Raw genomic sequence first — 17,655 nt, forward strand, 5'->3', positions numbered from 1 at the left:
GTGGTGCTGAAACCTCATGAATTGCTTGTGAAAGTTATCAAGGAGCTGTGACCCTGACCATTCCACAACATCTCCCATCCCATCCCATTTCTACCCTCAGTCCCAAACCAGTGTCATTTCCACCCTCCCAAACCTACTTCAGTTCCATTAAGAACAGAAAAGAAGAGTCAGTTCTTTTTCAATATTTTGCATCTTTGCAAATTTTGAATCTTTGCTCAACGGGTTCTATTTCTTGAAGATTATACCTACTGTAAATATCAGAGAGGGCTTAATTAGAATAAAAATGGCTGAATTAACAAAAAGTGCTTCAAGTTGTTTGAAAGCTGCAGATTCCTAGATATCAGAGAGGGCTTTTAATTAGAATAAAAAGGGCTGAACTAACAAAAAGTGCTTCAAGTTGCCTGAAAGCTGCACCTGTAGGCAAAAACCAAGAAAAGTAAAAAAAAGTTAGAAGTCAAATCATATGTGATGTGTCATTCTAGTGTAGATATTAGGGCTACAGTATGCTGAATCACTATTAATCTAGAGTCACACTCCAGTGACTCCCACATGACTCCAGTTGATCATACACTTAAATCCTGTAACTGTAAAACTACATTGATCAAATTTCGACAGTGACTTGCATATATATAAATCCCATTCAACTTTCAATTGAAGAATCCTCGTCACTAGACTGGTTTGCTTTTGCATCGACTGCTATAAACTTAACAGGGTACTACGACAGATAGGCAAAATCATTGAACCGTGCAAGCTCTGAAGTGTAAGGATCACAGCAGCAGCAATCTATTAGATTGTTTCAACTTTTTCTGGACTCTTTGAAGTTACATAAGCTTAATGTTTTGCGAAGATTATCCTGCACTACCAGGAACCCTTTGTTGTGGTCGGTCTCAACTCCTCCGATTTGTTTACACTTTCCTTTTGATCACCCAGTGTTCTGTTTTGTAAGAGGAGGATCACTGCCCGTTCCCTGTGACTGCACCGGTTGTAGTCATTGTTGTTGCCTGGCCAGGTAGTTTCACTTTGTCCTTCTCCGAGTGAAGGTGATCAAGTCACACAATTAAAAAACTTGAGAAGATCGCAGTTTATATATATGGAGGGATGTGGAAAAGATTGTCAACTTTGAAAGCTACATATGTTTTGACGTGTGAAAGAAATTAATTGATTTTCTCTTTGCAGTGGGAAATATTCAGACAAAAGGGGAAAAGAGTATTTTTTGAATGAGTTTCATTGAGGTCTTTATGGTAGTACATTACAGTATACCTGCTGCAAAGATGTTGTGCTTTGTGTCTTTGCTTCTGTTGGTGACTAACTTTGTCACAGGTGAGTGAATCATCTCATTTTATCATGATATTCAGAAATTAAAAAGTCTATAGATAGCATAATTAATATATATTTATATATAATATAGTTTTGGCAATAACTGTTCTTAACATTGTAGTTGGTATGTATTAAGTTTTCAAAGTGTAGGTGTAAATTGAATGTGTAAGATAGTTTAGGGGGTGGGTGGGGGTGGGGAATGGTTTTGTCAAGTCTCCACTTTCAGATAGAGACAAACACCAATAGAGAGCATGAACAGTGGATGTCGCTTGTTTAATATTTCTCATCGCAAAACAAGTTTCATTAGAAAAGATTTCTTGCAGGGTGTTAAAACATTTTAATTTCAGGCTTGCCAAAGGGATATACTGGTAAATGATAATATGGGTGCATTAGAACTTTCAATGGTCACAGGAAGGGGTGGGATGGAAAGGGTGCGGTAGATATATACAGGATCAGTTGTGTTTGCATATATTCGTAAATGAAAGTATAGATACTGTATGATAGTACACGCAGCATCAGGTGTAGGATCTCAAGGATGACCGACTTTGGGAGACTTATACAGGGATCACCACAGGGGTAAAAAGCTGTGCCTAGTTGGGGTAATATATCTTAGATGGAAGTATTATTATATGGATAATTACAGGGAGAATAAGATCTATTTAAGGTTCAATAGGAAACCACAGGTCGTAGGAGACGACGTGACAACCTATCTAGCATGAACAATTGGCGCAATAATGCAAATAAGCAATCTAATTTATGTATCACTGTTCACAAATCGTCGAAGGACTGATAGTGGGGCCGGGGAGGGGGGAGGGGAGGGGGATGTCAAATTGGCCCTTGTATTATCAAAGTAGATTCTCTTTTGGAAGACACTGGTCTTAAAGCAACTGAAATACAATTGCTATAAATCCACCCTCTTTTTGATAATATAAACTGGAGAAGTACAATACTAGTGAATGGAGGTAGGAAATTGATTTTAAACAATTCTTTTCTTACCTTTTCCCTCTTCTGTGTCTTTTACAGGTTTGTCACTGTTTAGGTGCCTTGAAGGGTGGGAAGAGGATGGGGGGGGGTCCAATGCCTTTTTCATTTTTATTTCTTGTAGGAAAAGTGTGGCCGTGTTACCCCAAAGGAACTCTTGTGTTACTGAATTAGCCGGCTTTTTGTACCCCAGTAAACAGAACATTTCTACTTAATATTCTGCCATTACTTTGCGGCTAATCGAGATGAACTGAGCATTAATTAAAAGCGTTCTTTTCATAGAGCTACAGTTTTGGTTTGTGGGTTGATATTTTGCTCACATTCTTTTTTGTAATTTGGATACATAATGTTTTATTCATATCACTTGTATTGCATTTTATACTTTTTTTCTCTCCCATTTCTATTCTTTTCCGTTGTTGTTTTGTGCATATTTTTTACCCTTTCTCAATGAGAACCTTAATTATAGATACAAGTCACATTCACTGAGTCTCATACCCTCAGCTAAATGGAGTTTAAAATATACAAATATGATAGAAAGCAAAAAAACCCATTCAGTTGTCAACTTGTTTATTTGTTGAGGTTTAGTGGTGATCTAATCTATATGTACAGTTTCTTGACTTTGTCCTGTAAATATACTTGTGGCTTCTATACAATGCTGCTGATATATTGTTAAATTGAAAGACAGGGAGAGAGGGAGAGAGGGTGTCTAAGCCTAGCTATTGTAACCTTAAAGGCATGCAGTCAGGCTGATAATTATATATGTCACACTTTTAAAGAATGATTGTGGTAGCGGGATAATTATATATATTCATTTGCCTTTGTCATTTACCTCCAATTCATTAACAAAGTCTGTTCAAAGTATGTCATTCGAGATCCGGCTTTAGGAATCACAAAGGATTTTGAGTTGGTTAGCATCATTTTTCATCTCTAGAGTACTGTAAGGCAAATATGTCACCAGGCATAACTAGTATTGTTCAATACAGGTGACAAACACCTACAGTGAAAAAAAACTTTCGGCCTCCACCAGGATTCGAACCTGGGCCTATATACGAAAAGGAAATTAAAGTATAAAAGTCATAAGGTTTGAATGGTAAAAAAAAAAAATGTTATACAGCAGGATCAGGAAGATCATATTTTAGTTTGATTGGATTGGCAAACGCCTACAGTGGAATTACGACCTTCCTACGGCCTTCCGCCATTAAATGACGGAATGCACATGTAGGAAGGCTGAGTAAATGCTGAGTACAGTTCAATGTGTTTGAACCTTTCACTATTGTATGGCATTCTGTATGGTACATTCTCACCAATGTTGTCATTTTTTGACATGCAATGCAGCCTTTTTGACAACACCATAGGTATACAGAGCAACTTACAGTATATTTTGCAAATAGTGTGAATTTTCACACATTGTGGTACCAGGTACTGGGTATCCCTACTATCTGCACATGTATTCAACCAAAGCACAAAGTGTGAAGTTTGACACAGTGAAATGTCTCCTAAACATAATGTATGTAGGTGTGGGTGTATGTATGCATGTATGTATGTATGGTGCATGTATTAACTTGGCCAGGTCATTTGTAGCTTAGACCGTAAGATTGTGAGAAAAAATGTGGATGGAATAGTTGGTCCTACTAGATATTCACCTACATGAAAATCTTTCGGAGGCCATAGTCTGGAACATTTTCATTCATTTTTTTCATTTCATTTTTTATTTCGTCTATAAATAAGAACAATAGAACAAAGTGGTATAGTCTAAACAGGACACTAGAAAAACAATAGTAGTTTATCAAGCTAGCGACCAAAAAATAACAAATAACAATGAAAGTAGGTAACAATTAAGAGTAGAGAAAGATAAACCTGACTGGGCCTAACATTTGACTGTACATTTGACACAGTGTATTATCTCCTAATTGTTAATTTATATTTATACTAACCCTGAACTGAAAGCAATAGAGTTGCTCTGACACCATGTACAGTAAATTAGCCCCTGTTTTGTTTATCAAACCAACCTATACTTTACCCTTGAAAGATGGAGAACCAGTGTCAAATTTTTCACTTGTTGGATTGTTTGCGAAAAGGTAGAAATATTTCGACAATTTTCTAGTGAATCCATTTGGCCAAGGTCAGATGATGTAGTTGAGTGTATTTTGTAAAGATTCCTTTGTTTTCCGTGACCGTTATAACAAGTGCCTTTGTACTCATTTTTGTTGTTGTTTAATGATAATCGTTGCATTTAAACAATCTTCATGGTTAAGTTTGACAAATTATAAAGTGAATAAACCTGTCAATGCATTGGCATGAGCTGTCCCTTTACATATTCAACCATAATATGCTAATTAGCGCAATAGTAACATTGATTACCTACTGTACCTCCACCGATGAATTATGAGATATCTTTGCCTAAAGCTTGTCTAATTTTCATGGACTAAATAAGAGGTTGATCAAAACATCAACCATTGTTAAATATTTGAGGTGGATTTACTGTCAAGGAGAGTGTCCACCCTCAACCAATACTGGACAGTAGGTTCCCTGTTGTTTATAACCTCACTAAGAACCAGATTGTTTTGCCTTGTTGATGAGTGGAGGTGTCATTTTTCTGGTTTGCAAATTGGAAACTGGTTCTGTTCCTTCAATGGTTGATGGTTTCAAAACGACTTCATTCACCAAAGCTGCCCTGCAGTGACAATGATGAGTGGGTGGTGGGTTCAGTATGTGAGAATGTCTTGTGTGTCAGAACACGGGACGCTAAGTAGGGGTTCAAAGAAGCAGGCATTGGGGGAGGGGGGTGGTGCAACACCATGGTCGCATGGATATGGTGTTAAATGAGCTTTTCTTGGCTTCCCATAAACCCCTTTGGAAATACTAAAGATATTACCCGAATCTAACCTGTTATAGTGTTCCATACATTGTTAGTCACCTAAACGGCATGGGAGATGCATTGTTATCGAATTGAACAGGACGAGTTTCCAAAATTTGGCACTGTCATAGAGTTACTGTAATTGGTTTAATTAAAATGTTATAATGGAAAACAAAAGAGACCCAATACCGGTAGCTGAATATGTACAAAGAAAATGTAATGGATGCAATACCGTCGTATGGAGAACTATACGAAAAGGTTGTTTTTTTTAAAACTTTTTTTGCTTTCCAAGTTTTCAGGTAAATTGGCTGCTGAGTCATCCATCTGTTATCTTGGAAAGCACTGGACCATTTCTAAGCTGTTTTGCATACAATGGGTCGGTACAGAGAGGCACAAGCCCTAGCCTATTGTGTAGCGCTCTGCAGCACAGCAAACCAGCCAAATCTTACACACACAGTGATGCTATCGTTTATTGACAATGTTCTCTCGTGGTTTCCATGAAATGGCAAAATATATTCAGTTAATTGGATTCTAGTCAAACTCTAGCAACAACAAAAAAAAACATGATACAAAAAAAAAAAAAAAAGGTAGAAAAAAGTAAGAAGGAACTAAGTGCCAAAATTAACTGCCTTCTGATTTGAACTCTGTTCAACCAGAGCTATAGTTTATCAATTCCTGAGTACTTTTTCAATTCCATTAAATTAAACAAGAATCTACTTTGAATATTTCTGATCTTTACATTTCTCATTTTGAGGATGACACTGGAGGGAGGAGGGAGGGAGGGAGGGGGAGGGAGGGGTGGTGGAGAGGGAGCTGAGGAACCGGTTACTTATTACTGCAATTACCTGTGGTGTTTAATTGCAGTTGGAACATTTCAGGTTGATAAGAAGGGGTCATGTTTAATTATGTGAGGAAATCTTCAATTTATACACTTGAGTTTCAGTTACATTCAGTACTAGTTTTCCCTACTTAATTGTGCAGATTAATTGCTTATGTACTGTGTGACCCACAAGTATCTTGTTGACCACATTGTGTATACAATACAGTTGTACATACAGTAGGTTCCTATCACTCATCTGTAGTGTTACACATCACTCACACACAATTTGAACAAAATTAAGGCAGTATCCAAATTTCAGTTTATTTATTGGTCAAGGTGCTCTTGGACCAAGGGAAGCAGACAATTAAGTCCCTCCCCCTTCCCCCGGTAGGCCTAACAGCTGAGATTTTTGAACATTGTTAACTTTGCAAATGTAGCATTGAACCGTTGCATACACATGTATGCAGTCTGTCTGTGACACTGACATCGAAACACACACTAAAAACACTTTCAGCATGCATATACTGTACCAAGTCTAGTGATAGTAAAACAAAAAATTTTCATAATAAAAAACCTAATGTATTGATTTTTTTTTGTTCATACTGAAATGTCAGATGCAACAGGTTGTACTATATCACACAGCATTGAAACAGTTCAAACTTTGATTGGTCGGCAACACTGGTTGCATCTTAGTGGCGCATGTATCTCGTAAACCGCCACAGATATGACAACAATATTCATTATTCATTTCATTTTGTGTTAAAATTATGAAGAGTCGTTTCTTCAGGCTCAGTGGTGACTTTGTTGAATGACAGGGCAGGAAGAGAGAAAATTTGATACCAAATAAAAATTTAAGATTATTAATGCCTGTTAAAATCTAATGAGTGGATCTTGGGAAACCAATTTATGTGTAAAGAATTTACCATACTAATAAAATCCTTTTGGTGGAAAGTTTATTCATTGAGGGAAGGTAAAAGGGTTCAGTAAAAATCCGGTTACGAGAACTCACTGAGTTCTCATAAAATTTGCTGATTCGATGTTTACAGTATGTATTGGAAAAACTAGAATTTGCTATGTCACAGACTGAACTCAAAAATAGTGTATAAAATTAACCTTGAGTGACAAAACAGAACCATTATTGTAAAAAGATGTCTTTATGATACAAAGATCATAATTGATAATTAAATAATTATTCAGGATTTAAATTGTGGTCATTTGTTGCACAGATGATGTGACATGATGACTCTTCAAACTTTGTGGCTCAGTTTTACAACCGAGTTTATTATAAAGTTATTATTGTTTAGGATCTCTTTTGTAATTCAAACAAATATTTTTTTTTTCCAAAAAATCTTTGACTCAAAGTTGAGTTGAATCCAAGTTTGCAACAGAATTGGACAGATTTGTTTTAAATCTTTCCAAACGAATTCCTCCTAGTTCGTGACCACGCAATGTAAATTGACGTCGTTTTTGATGGACACCTATAATCGGTGGCATTCAAGTGTGACGTCAAGGTACCAACTAGTTAACCGCCCTATGCACCCGGGGACTATTGAAAGGTGGAGAATGGGTGACTCATGTAACGAACGTCATAGAACCTGATATCTGCATGGCAACCAAGTTATTTTGTTAAAAGCTGTATATATCTATATATATATATTTGTTTATTTATACAGTATATGTATACTTGACAAAAGTTTTGAAGAGTAATTTGTCAAAGGTTAAATTTAGTTGCTAGGCATTTGAGAAGAATCAAATGAAATGCCCACAACAACAAAAAAGACACCCTAGGTTGTTAAATACTGAATGTAATACCAGTATCATGAGTGGAGAGTATACAGTACAGGTTACAAATCTATAATTAAGGTTTGATTTTTTTTTTAAGCATAATGAGTGGTTGGCAAATTTACCAACAGCTGTATCATAGGAATTAAACAAACTATATGAAATCAATAAGTCAAACAATAAAAATTCCCCCAAAATCTTTATACGGTTTATACATATATGTACACGTGTTGTGTTACACTTGCTCAATTTCAGTAGTTTCTGAAAATTGTGTCTGACAGGACAGTTGTGTCAAGAACACAATTTGTGATCAAGGCAAGGCACATTTGATCTAAGGATTGTGCAGGTTCTTGGCTTGGCAAGGCATGTTCTTGGGCAATGTACTTTAAACTCCAATTCTACATACATTTCCCATCCTCAGACCAGGTGTGTAAATGTGTAATTATAATTGTGTGAGCTGCATCATATATGGGAAGTCCCTAAGGAGACACGTAGATGTGGCGCACCCATAGTGCTCAAGGAGGTACTGTTTGAATTGTGCACAACTTTGGTGTGTAGGTGTTACAAGCTACCATTCACCAGGTTTTGTTAAGTGTTTGTAAAAGTTGTTTGAGAAGGCCTTGGCCTTGCCCTTGGCCATGAACACGACTGTAAGCCTTCAAGTTTAATTTAATTCATTCCACCAATGTCATATGATCATTATACATGTAAACATCATATCCATGGTTTTACCAATAACTTTATCATATTTGACATATTAATTTATAAAAATGAGGGGGTGTGTCTCTGCGGTAGTACTTGAAGCCAACTGGCATGTATAATACATAAGGTCCAATCCCTGGCCTGCCGAAGTAAGGTGGGTTGTTTCGTCCAAGGGAAATCCACAGTTTCCTGATCTGAAATGGGTCTTAAAAAAGTTATAACATTCCAAAATGAAAGCTAAAACTGTAAATTGGCTTTCGACCCAATAAGAAGTGTTAGTATAATAAGCCAAATTGGCTTCTCCAACATGGCTGCTTATCGTCGTAAAAAAAAGTGCCTCCCTGGCATATACGATATATTCACTGCTACCCCACAAACTAATTAAGGAGATCTATATACAGTATGTGCTTAAACACGGTCATGTCGTTTTCTCCTAATCAGAGAGTTAAAAATTATGACTTATAATCCCAATAAAGACAATTTGTCATGTATTTCCCACATATTAACTGTGATGTTTACCTTTCCGTTTTAATACTTTAAAAAAATTTTTTTTATCGATTTGCAACCCTTTCCAGTTTAGAGTGTATCGCCACGGTGTCATGGGTATCCAATTTTGATGGGGTTAAGTGACAAGCTAGGTTTAACTGCTATAATTAATCAAGTTTATCCTTTGTTTCACGGTGTTGCATGACAAACAAAAAGTTTGTGGTAAATTTCAAAATTTCAAATTCTTTTCTACTTTCACAAATACTTTTTGAGTTTCATTATCACTTCATTAAAAAGTATTTGTGAAAGGAGGAAAGAAGAATTTTAAATTTGAAAAAATTTGCCACTTTGTGCGTCATGCACCACAGTGAAACGAAGGTTCTGTTGTGAAAAATCCAATGCATTATTTAAGACTTTATTATAGCATTGACGTATTTTCTTTACGTAATTGATCTTTTGTGCAATCATGGTAAGTTCCATACCTACTGCAAATAGCGGTTAAACTTAATATAGTGTTCTATAAATATATTGTGGCCATTCTTTGTTTGTCGAATATTGCAGCATCTCTGACTCCATTGTAGCTTTGTCATTGTTCCGTGATCAAAAATAAATCTCATACAAATGATTAATCATAAATTGTAATACTTATAACAAAAGGTTTCACTTTAACTTTTGATCTCGTGGTATGAGTTTTTAAATTCTGTACATATACAAATATTGCAGAATCTCTGTTTCCATTGTTACTTCGTCATCGTTCCGTGATCAAAAATACATCTCTTACGAATGATTAATCATTTTGTATTAGTTATAACAAAAGGTTTTACTTTAACTTTTGATCTTGAGGAATGTGTTTTTGAATTCTGTACATACTATACAAATGACCCTATCAGGTTGTGGTATTTGTGGTTTTGCACGAATCACTGCTTTTGTCTCAGTACGTCATGTAGACTTCAATTACTGAATATGTAAATTCATGTCTCTCTTTCTCGGCCAATCAACATTGGATGAATCGAAACAATGTCCTCCAGATCAGTGACAATGTAATATTAAACCTATACTTCTACTACTACTGTAGTTCATATTACATTGGTTTTAACAAAACGATGAGTCGTTATTAAACTGAACTTGGGAACTATAAGTAGTAGTTAAATAGATCTAGACAAGACTATTAGTAAGTTTTGCTCGTCTATAAAATATAAAGTTTTACCCAGAATCAGTGTGGTACTGTAAATATTTTCTGCAAATACCTTTATGCATTGGTAGTACAACTAACATGTCAAATGAAAGTCAGCCATGTTGAAGCTGATCTTGGCAAAAGATAAAAAGTTTTCAATAGTATTCTCGAAATGGTTGAAGTTTGTTTCTAACCATTAATTGTTGTTGGTTCAGGGAAAGGTGACAATATTCAATTGCTTTAAAATTTAAAGTTCACCAAAAACAAAAAATTCTTTTGATAATTTTGCTGAATCATTAGTAATTTATCCTATTCGAGCCATTAAAACTTTTGAAGGCAGAAAGGTTTTTTTTTTTCAAGTTTTTTTGTTGTTATTGGTATTACTATACAGTGTGTACAGTATGTATGTATTTTTGATCCTCCTGGCTAGCAGGAACTGGCGAAGAAGACTCATTGTCTTATCAAAGCCACAAGCTGACCGAGGTCAGTCTCTTAGATTCATATTTAACATCCATGATTATGAATTGTCAATTTCCAACAACTCTGTAACTGTGTAAAAGTAAGTTGCCCTGACGTTTCGTTCCTAGCAGGAACTTCTTTGACAGAGGCTAAATGACATATACTCTGTAACTGGATGACATACATTAATCTTGGAGTGACTCGAACTGGGGACCTTACGATTGGAAGGCACCGGCGTTAACCACTGAGCTAACACTCCTAATTACATAATTTACAATTTTGATATTTAAAAACAATCGATTCATTTTCAGTCTGACAATTCCTATTCTTCCGAGATTTATTGCTGTCAATATCTTTTGGAAGTATTGATTTTCAAGTTAAGCTAAAGCATTACAGGTGTCGACCATGCAGCTGTTTCGATGTAGAAGCTCATCACCGACTGACACAGAGATTGACTGGTTTTAGAATTATGTGCTTTGTAGTTTTGAATATGTCATACTTTTTAGGCCTTGGTAAAAAAGTGTTCAGTGAAGTGCTTTCACTGAGTGGTACACATAATTCAGTACCTTGTCAACATATTGGATGCTAAAGTATTGGCATGTAAATGTTTGCAAGGCAACTTTGATTGCTGTTAAACTTGTTGAAGTCTTTAATTCTTTTTTTCTTTTTTACTAGGGGTGAAAATTTCTCCAAAAAGATTTTATAATTTCGTTGATACAGGTCTCACACTGTTCGAGTGTAAGCACGACTGCAGTGTTATTTTCTAGTTTAATGCTGTATTTATGGATGGAAATGCTCGCACAATAAATTGGCCCTAGATGTAACTGATGCATTTTTTTAAATGAACTTAATGTGGGCCTTGCTTAAATTGTCAAACTGCATGTTTATACATGGGCCCCGTTTTTATGTTTACCTTGGTTCTAGGTACTACTTGTCATATTAATACTGGATCGTTAATGGTGTAACTGCATACAGAGAATGTTTTACCCCACATGACTATTAATGTAATGACAGTACATTGAGAGAGCTATGTTTTAAATGATTCAGTGATGTGCATATGATTCTAAAGGTAGGAGAGGTGCCAAATTCCAAGGTATAATGAACTTTTATGGACTTACGGAAGGGCTGTAGGTGGATCAAAAATACGACCAATGGTGTGCCTGTGGATTTGACTCCCATGTGGGAAGGTGGGGGGGGGGGGCTGGGGCTCCTCCACAAATAAAAAGAACTGAAAGTTTAGACATCACATGGTTGGACTTTGATGCATATTTAGACTATAAATGAGGTCCATAATGAGGTTTTAATGCAAAATTTTGAACAAATCCCCCAAAATGAGAAGGGTTTGTTTTATGACTGGTGATGGTGGGGAGGGGGCCATCTCCCAACCACCACCCCTTGTGCCACCACTGTTTAGATTTGTTGACAATTCTCTTACCAAATCCTGACCAATTTTGGTGGACATTTACCATTTCAAAGGTAGAGTATGATTATTGCTAATATTAGTAAATTCATAACAAATTTAACACAAACTGCAGCATTTACTAAACTCTGTATAATAAATGGGGGGGGGACATCATGGCCAAGCATAAGACCTCAAGACCTTCACAAGCCATACTTTGTAGAAAGCCGTCACGTTGAACGTATCAACAAATTCATTCTCTTTCTTTTCAAACTACAATCTGTGGGACCTAATCGGCATGCCATGCCATGCATGACAGGGAAAAACTAACTACGTGTTCATAGCCTTCGATCTCAACCTTGTCATCAAAAACCTACTGTAAATCCTAGAAGGTTAATCCTTAATATCCACAGAAAGTAGAAAGGAAAATCCTTACAAAATACCTCTTTCTCTTGTTGTTTTTCGTTTGCAATTCGTACTATCCAGTGGAGGTTAAGATACTCCCCTTCTTTCAAGAAGGTGTATTACAGATTATACAAAAGCTTTATAACCGAGGCTAAATCATTTTCTGAGAGCTTTTAAACTTTCTATCGTAGGACTTCTAATAGCTTTAAATACTTGAAAGGAGAGTACACAAGTTTCCTTGGCCTAGAAAGGCTGGGAAAAGTCCTTGAATAATGCAAATTGTTACCATTTATTGTACTGTTTTTACACAAATCTGCTTCCTTATGATAGTATATGTAGTTTAGTACAGTTTAAAAATGTTCCATTGTTTCATACAAAAATAAATTTGTTTTCGTGAGTTTATTTCCATGAAAAGGTAGCTTTGTTGCATTGATTTTTGAAATCTTTAGTGAGTAATTTAATAGATCTGGCAAATTTCCATGCAAAATTGGCAAAGTGCTATTATGGATCTCTTGAATACTGTAATTTTCATAGTTTCAGGAACTATAGCTGTGAGATGGATGATATCAGGAACATCCTGTTAAGAACAATACCTATAAAGCACAATACCATAACAAAAAAGAGGTGTCATCAATATGTCAACCGCTCGCAACAAAGCACTACAAATACAAGGAGGCAACCTAACTTGACCCCTTGGATGGACACTTTTCAATAGAAGTTTTCTTGACAATACCATGAATTGCTTAACTTCTGTTGGTATAACCGTTGCCCAGATTACAAATATTTGTCATTTTCATTTTGTTTATTGTTAAGCTGATGATGTAATACTGTATCTTGGGGATTTTTTTTATTTCGGCCGGTATTATTTCCACCAACTAGTCCATTGTCATGGACATGTCAGAAGAGGGCAAAATTGGGGTTATTTTGGGGTTACCGATTGGATAAGGTAGTTTGTTATTCAAGTCAAATTTATAATATTATGAAGACCTAGCTTCACAGTTTACAAACACTTTTAAAGCATTTTTCTCTCATTATTTTTTTTTTTGGGGGGGGGCTATAATAATTTAATAACATAACAATAACTGAATAATTTACAGGTACAGAATCTCTATAGGAAAGTATTTTTCGTTTCGTTCATTTCTGCCATTAAATCACGATCATATACATTTGTTCATACATAGTTATATCAATGAGGCAGCGGGACCAAAATTAAGATAACTCTTTGATTCTGGTCTCTTACAAAGTAAAACGAGAAAATTAAATTATACATAGAGAAAATAAAACATCAAGTACACATAGAGAAAAAAACACATAGGGGTAAAACAGAACTGGGGAAGGAAACGATAATACAACGCTCATAATAAGGCATAACTCTACAGAAATTATTTTTTCAGTAGATCCTTATAAAGATATCTTTTAATAAGATGACAAGTACAAGCATATTTTTCCCAGCAAACCAAAAACTGGAAATCAATACTGAAGTTGAAAAAGAATCAAACAACATAGAATTTTGCAAAGTATTCAAAATTATGAATTTTTTTAAAGAAATTTGAAGTAAAAAACTCTTCAGTTTTGGGAATGCTATAAATAGATGATGACCACTTTAAAAAGGAATTTTATTTTCTCATACACAAAAGGGAAAACCACAAGTACTCCCTGGGGATTTGGTGAAAAGATATTATCGGTTGTTTGCAAATTAAACACTGTGTGGTATAAATGCAGTGTATTCTATATTGTTCCTTTTTGTCTTTTATAACATGACAAAAATTTAGAAATGGAAAGAAAAAAATTGGCCAATACTTCTTGCGGTTTATGATATGACGTCCTCAGACTGTTAGTTTTATCAGTCTTTCATGCAAGAGTTGTTTTCTGAGTCTATAGGGTGTGTATACAGAACAATACCCTACATTAGGAATGATATATGCCTTAAGTGTGATCCTTTTGTGAATTTGCGATTTGAGGGTTTGACTTAATACACGGATGGGTGCCATAGACGCCGATCATCCAAGCGAGAAACTGTCACGAGGAGGAGGTTGGCGTGGTGTCCAATGCAAATATTGATACAGTTACTCAGGCCAACGCAAATTATCTGCCAATCAAGATCTTTCTATATTTCTTGTCTCGAGAAGCACAAAGAAAAGACCTTTTTAAATTATTAGATAAAGACTTCGATGAACAATATGTCATTAGAAATTAGCTGCATGTGATAGATTCTTCTGGTAGTCTGATTGAAAATTTGAAAAAGTATAGATTAGCATTAGCATGTGTAGTAATCACACATCCCCTCTCCCCCTCCTCCTTCTTCCCCCTCCTCCCCCCTCCAAACATTCACTTACTTTGAGCTGTGATTTTTTTTGGGCAATTTGGTATTTAGCATTAGTTTTTCATGTAGTAAATGTAATAACAGTGTAGTTATGTAGAAAACACACATCCCCTCCACAGTCCCCTCCAAGCTTTCACATACAATGAGCTTTATTCTTCTTTTTGCAATTTGGCAATTTTTCAACTTCATTCACCGTGGCTGATGATGTTATGTATTATCAAAGTAAATTTCTTTTTCTTGATATTTCATTATTGTCACTTCTCATAAAATTCCTTTCAAACCCAATTACTGAATGATATGACCTGTACCCATATTGAAATGAAAGACTCCAGCTATTCATTTCAGTAAGAAATGCTGAGTTAGAACATGAAATAAATAGTTTATTATATGACACGCCATCAGGAGGATCGGCAGACGGTTAGGTCTGCTTCCAGCGATATTTGGGAACATTCGTCTGTCAGGAGGTACACTCTTACCCATCTGATGGAGATATTTTAAAGGGGCAGTGTTTGCCCATAATCATCACATTGATATATATTAGCAAAATGTGCTTCTGTTGACTACCTATTCCTGGGGGGGGGGAAGTACTTAACCAAACTAAATCTCATGTTAGTTTGATATGGCTTTCAGTTTCATTACCAATGACATCTAATTGAGATATAAATTCCCTGTGGCATATTCTATATAACGTCCCTCTGGGTATATTATTCAGTGTACAGTAGATACAGGTTGATATGCATGGGCAAGCAGTTGTCATGGGTAGAGGTTACCCATGGGTAAACAGCAACAAAAACCTGCTACACATGTGTGGGCTATGATAACAAAGACTTTGTGTGCATGAACAAGACTTGATCAATTTGTCCATAAAAAAAACAATGTAAATAATCCCTCATCGCCATGGAAATTTTAATACATTCCCAACAAATGACTAATATTCTGCTGTATATTGAAATAAATTCTTTGGCCAGTTTTAACTCACTTGTCAGCCAAGATGGTTAACTTTTTGATGAAAAAATTGGCAATTGGGTTAAACAATTAAGCTGAATGTATTAATATTTACACCCACAGAAATGTGACATGTTTGTAACAAAATATCTTTACACGTTGGTCATAATGGCAAATAGTTCTTTAATTGATCAAAAATCGTCACTTTCAAGGGAAATCCCAGCAAAAAATCCCCTCTATTGCCTACTTTCCTTTTTATCTTGTTTGTACTAACGTGACTGTCTACTATCTTGCATCATCAGTGCATAATATATCTAGTATCCCATCACAGAATGCTGGTCATATAATGAGATTGCATAATATACATATAATTGCATAATATACATTGCGTAATATAATATACATAATAATATGCATAATATTCATATAATACATATATAATACATAATAATATGCATAATATATATATAATACATATAATAGACATAATAATATGCATAATATACATATGATACATATAATATACAAGTCCAAAGAGGTACATTGCAATTTTGTATACACCAGGAACCATAGTATATAGCAGAAGACATTTTGTGATAAATTTACCCCTTTTCATGTATCCACCTAACACGTATCTGGCTACATGTAATAAACTGTTTATTTCATGTTCTAACTTTAGCAGTACTTTCTGAAATTGAAAAGCTGGAGTCTTCATTTAAGTATGGGTCATGTCATTAGTGTTGGGTTTGAAAGGAATTTTATTAGAAGCGACAATAATAAAATAAAATTAACTTTGATAATTAAAGCTAAGGTGTTACGTACGACACCAGTGGTATCTACAATAAGTTCAGAGATAGGTCAAGAAACCGAGGAAAACAAGTGAAATAGATTGGTGGGAAAGTTCTGCAAATAAATAAAAAACACCTGTTTCCTTTTCTTCTTTTTCATTTCTGTTATTCAAATTAAATTGGGTGAATATTTAAACTTCATCCTGTTGATTGTAAGACTTAACAGAGATCTTCAAGTGGTTATTTTATTGTGGGATTTTTATTGAAAATTGTTCTAGGAAAATGGAGACAACTTGATCTGTATACCTAGCATATTTTCGTCACTGCTATGATGGCCTGAGTTTAACCCCTTGTTTTTTCCTATGATTTGTATGAAGTTGGGGTGTAAAACAATTTTTAGTACTTATTGAATCGCTTTGTAAAGAGGTCATCAGTTGTACAGAGTTCATCAGTTTATTGTCTGACTTCCCTATGCACTGCATTTCTGTAGTATTTAATCATAAGATATGAAGAAAAGCTAAATAAAAGTTAACTGAATTGGTTGTTCCTATGATATGAGCTAGCTTTAATACATAGCTATATGGTATATATGCATTACAAACTAATTGTACTGTCAATATCATCTGTGGTGTACCATGTGTATATATGTACAGTGTGTTAGTTAACCTTCTTTTTCCATTTTATATGAACCATGTGCATATTTCATATCCATGGCAACCTAATTTTCCTCTGAATTTACCACTGTATGTACAGTAGTTCATCGTACCTATGTGCATCATTAAAAAGCAAATTTTGAACCATACTTAATTTGCTTTGGTTGTAATGTAAAATATGAACTTTTTTTTCATTGCTATTCTTTTGTCCAAGGCATCAATACTGTACAACAAATATAGTATACAGTGTGTCAACCTGGATATCTATTCAATTTTGAATATATATAGTGGTCTCTGACATATGCATTGATCGGCTGGTTTACTTATAATATACTTATTATATATATAGTGTACGGTATCCATGACAACACATTAAAATCCAGGGAAGTCATATTCTAGATGATATTATGAAAGATATACATTAAGTATTGATGGATACTGGATAATATTTGCACTTGTTATAATGTCGGTAAAATTGTCACCTTTAAATTCAGCATACTGTCCTCAGGGATGGGGGAACATGGGAGGGGGGGGATCATAGGGGAAACATGGGTAAAGTATAGG

General features: G+C 35.2%; 1 protein-coding gene across 3 annotated transcripts in view; it reads left to right on the forward strand.

Moving 5' to 3' along the window:
* The window catches only part of LOC139964987 (low-density lipoprotein receptor-related protein 2-like), a 66,185-nt gene that overhangs the window by 7,322 nt on the left and 41,208 nt on the right, over positions 1-17,655 (forward strand). The window contains exon 2 of one of the 3 annotated variants that reach the window (XM_071967111.1): positions 1,177-1,320. The exons of 1 other annotated variant lie outside the window; for it this stretch is intronic. In XM_071967111.1, the coding sequence (XP_071823212.1) occupies positions 1,218-1,320 (103 nt within the window). In that variant the 5' untranslated portion in view covers positions 1,177-1,217. Of the gene's footprint in view, positions 1-580; positions 1,321-17,655 lie in introns of those variants that run through there. One more of the 3 variants, XM_071967110.1, reaches the window with a different exon arrangement.

This window comes from Apostichopus japonicus, chromosome 23 (assembly GCF_037975245.1).
Source record: "Apostichopus japonicus isolate 1M-3 chromosome 23, ASM3797524v1, whole genome shotgun sequence".
In the NCBI taxonomy this organism is placed as follows: domain Eukaryota; kingdom Metazoa; phylum Echinodermata; class Holothuroidea; order Aspidochirotida; family Stichopodidae; genus Apostichopus; species Apostichopus japonicus.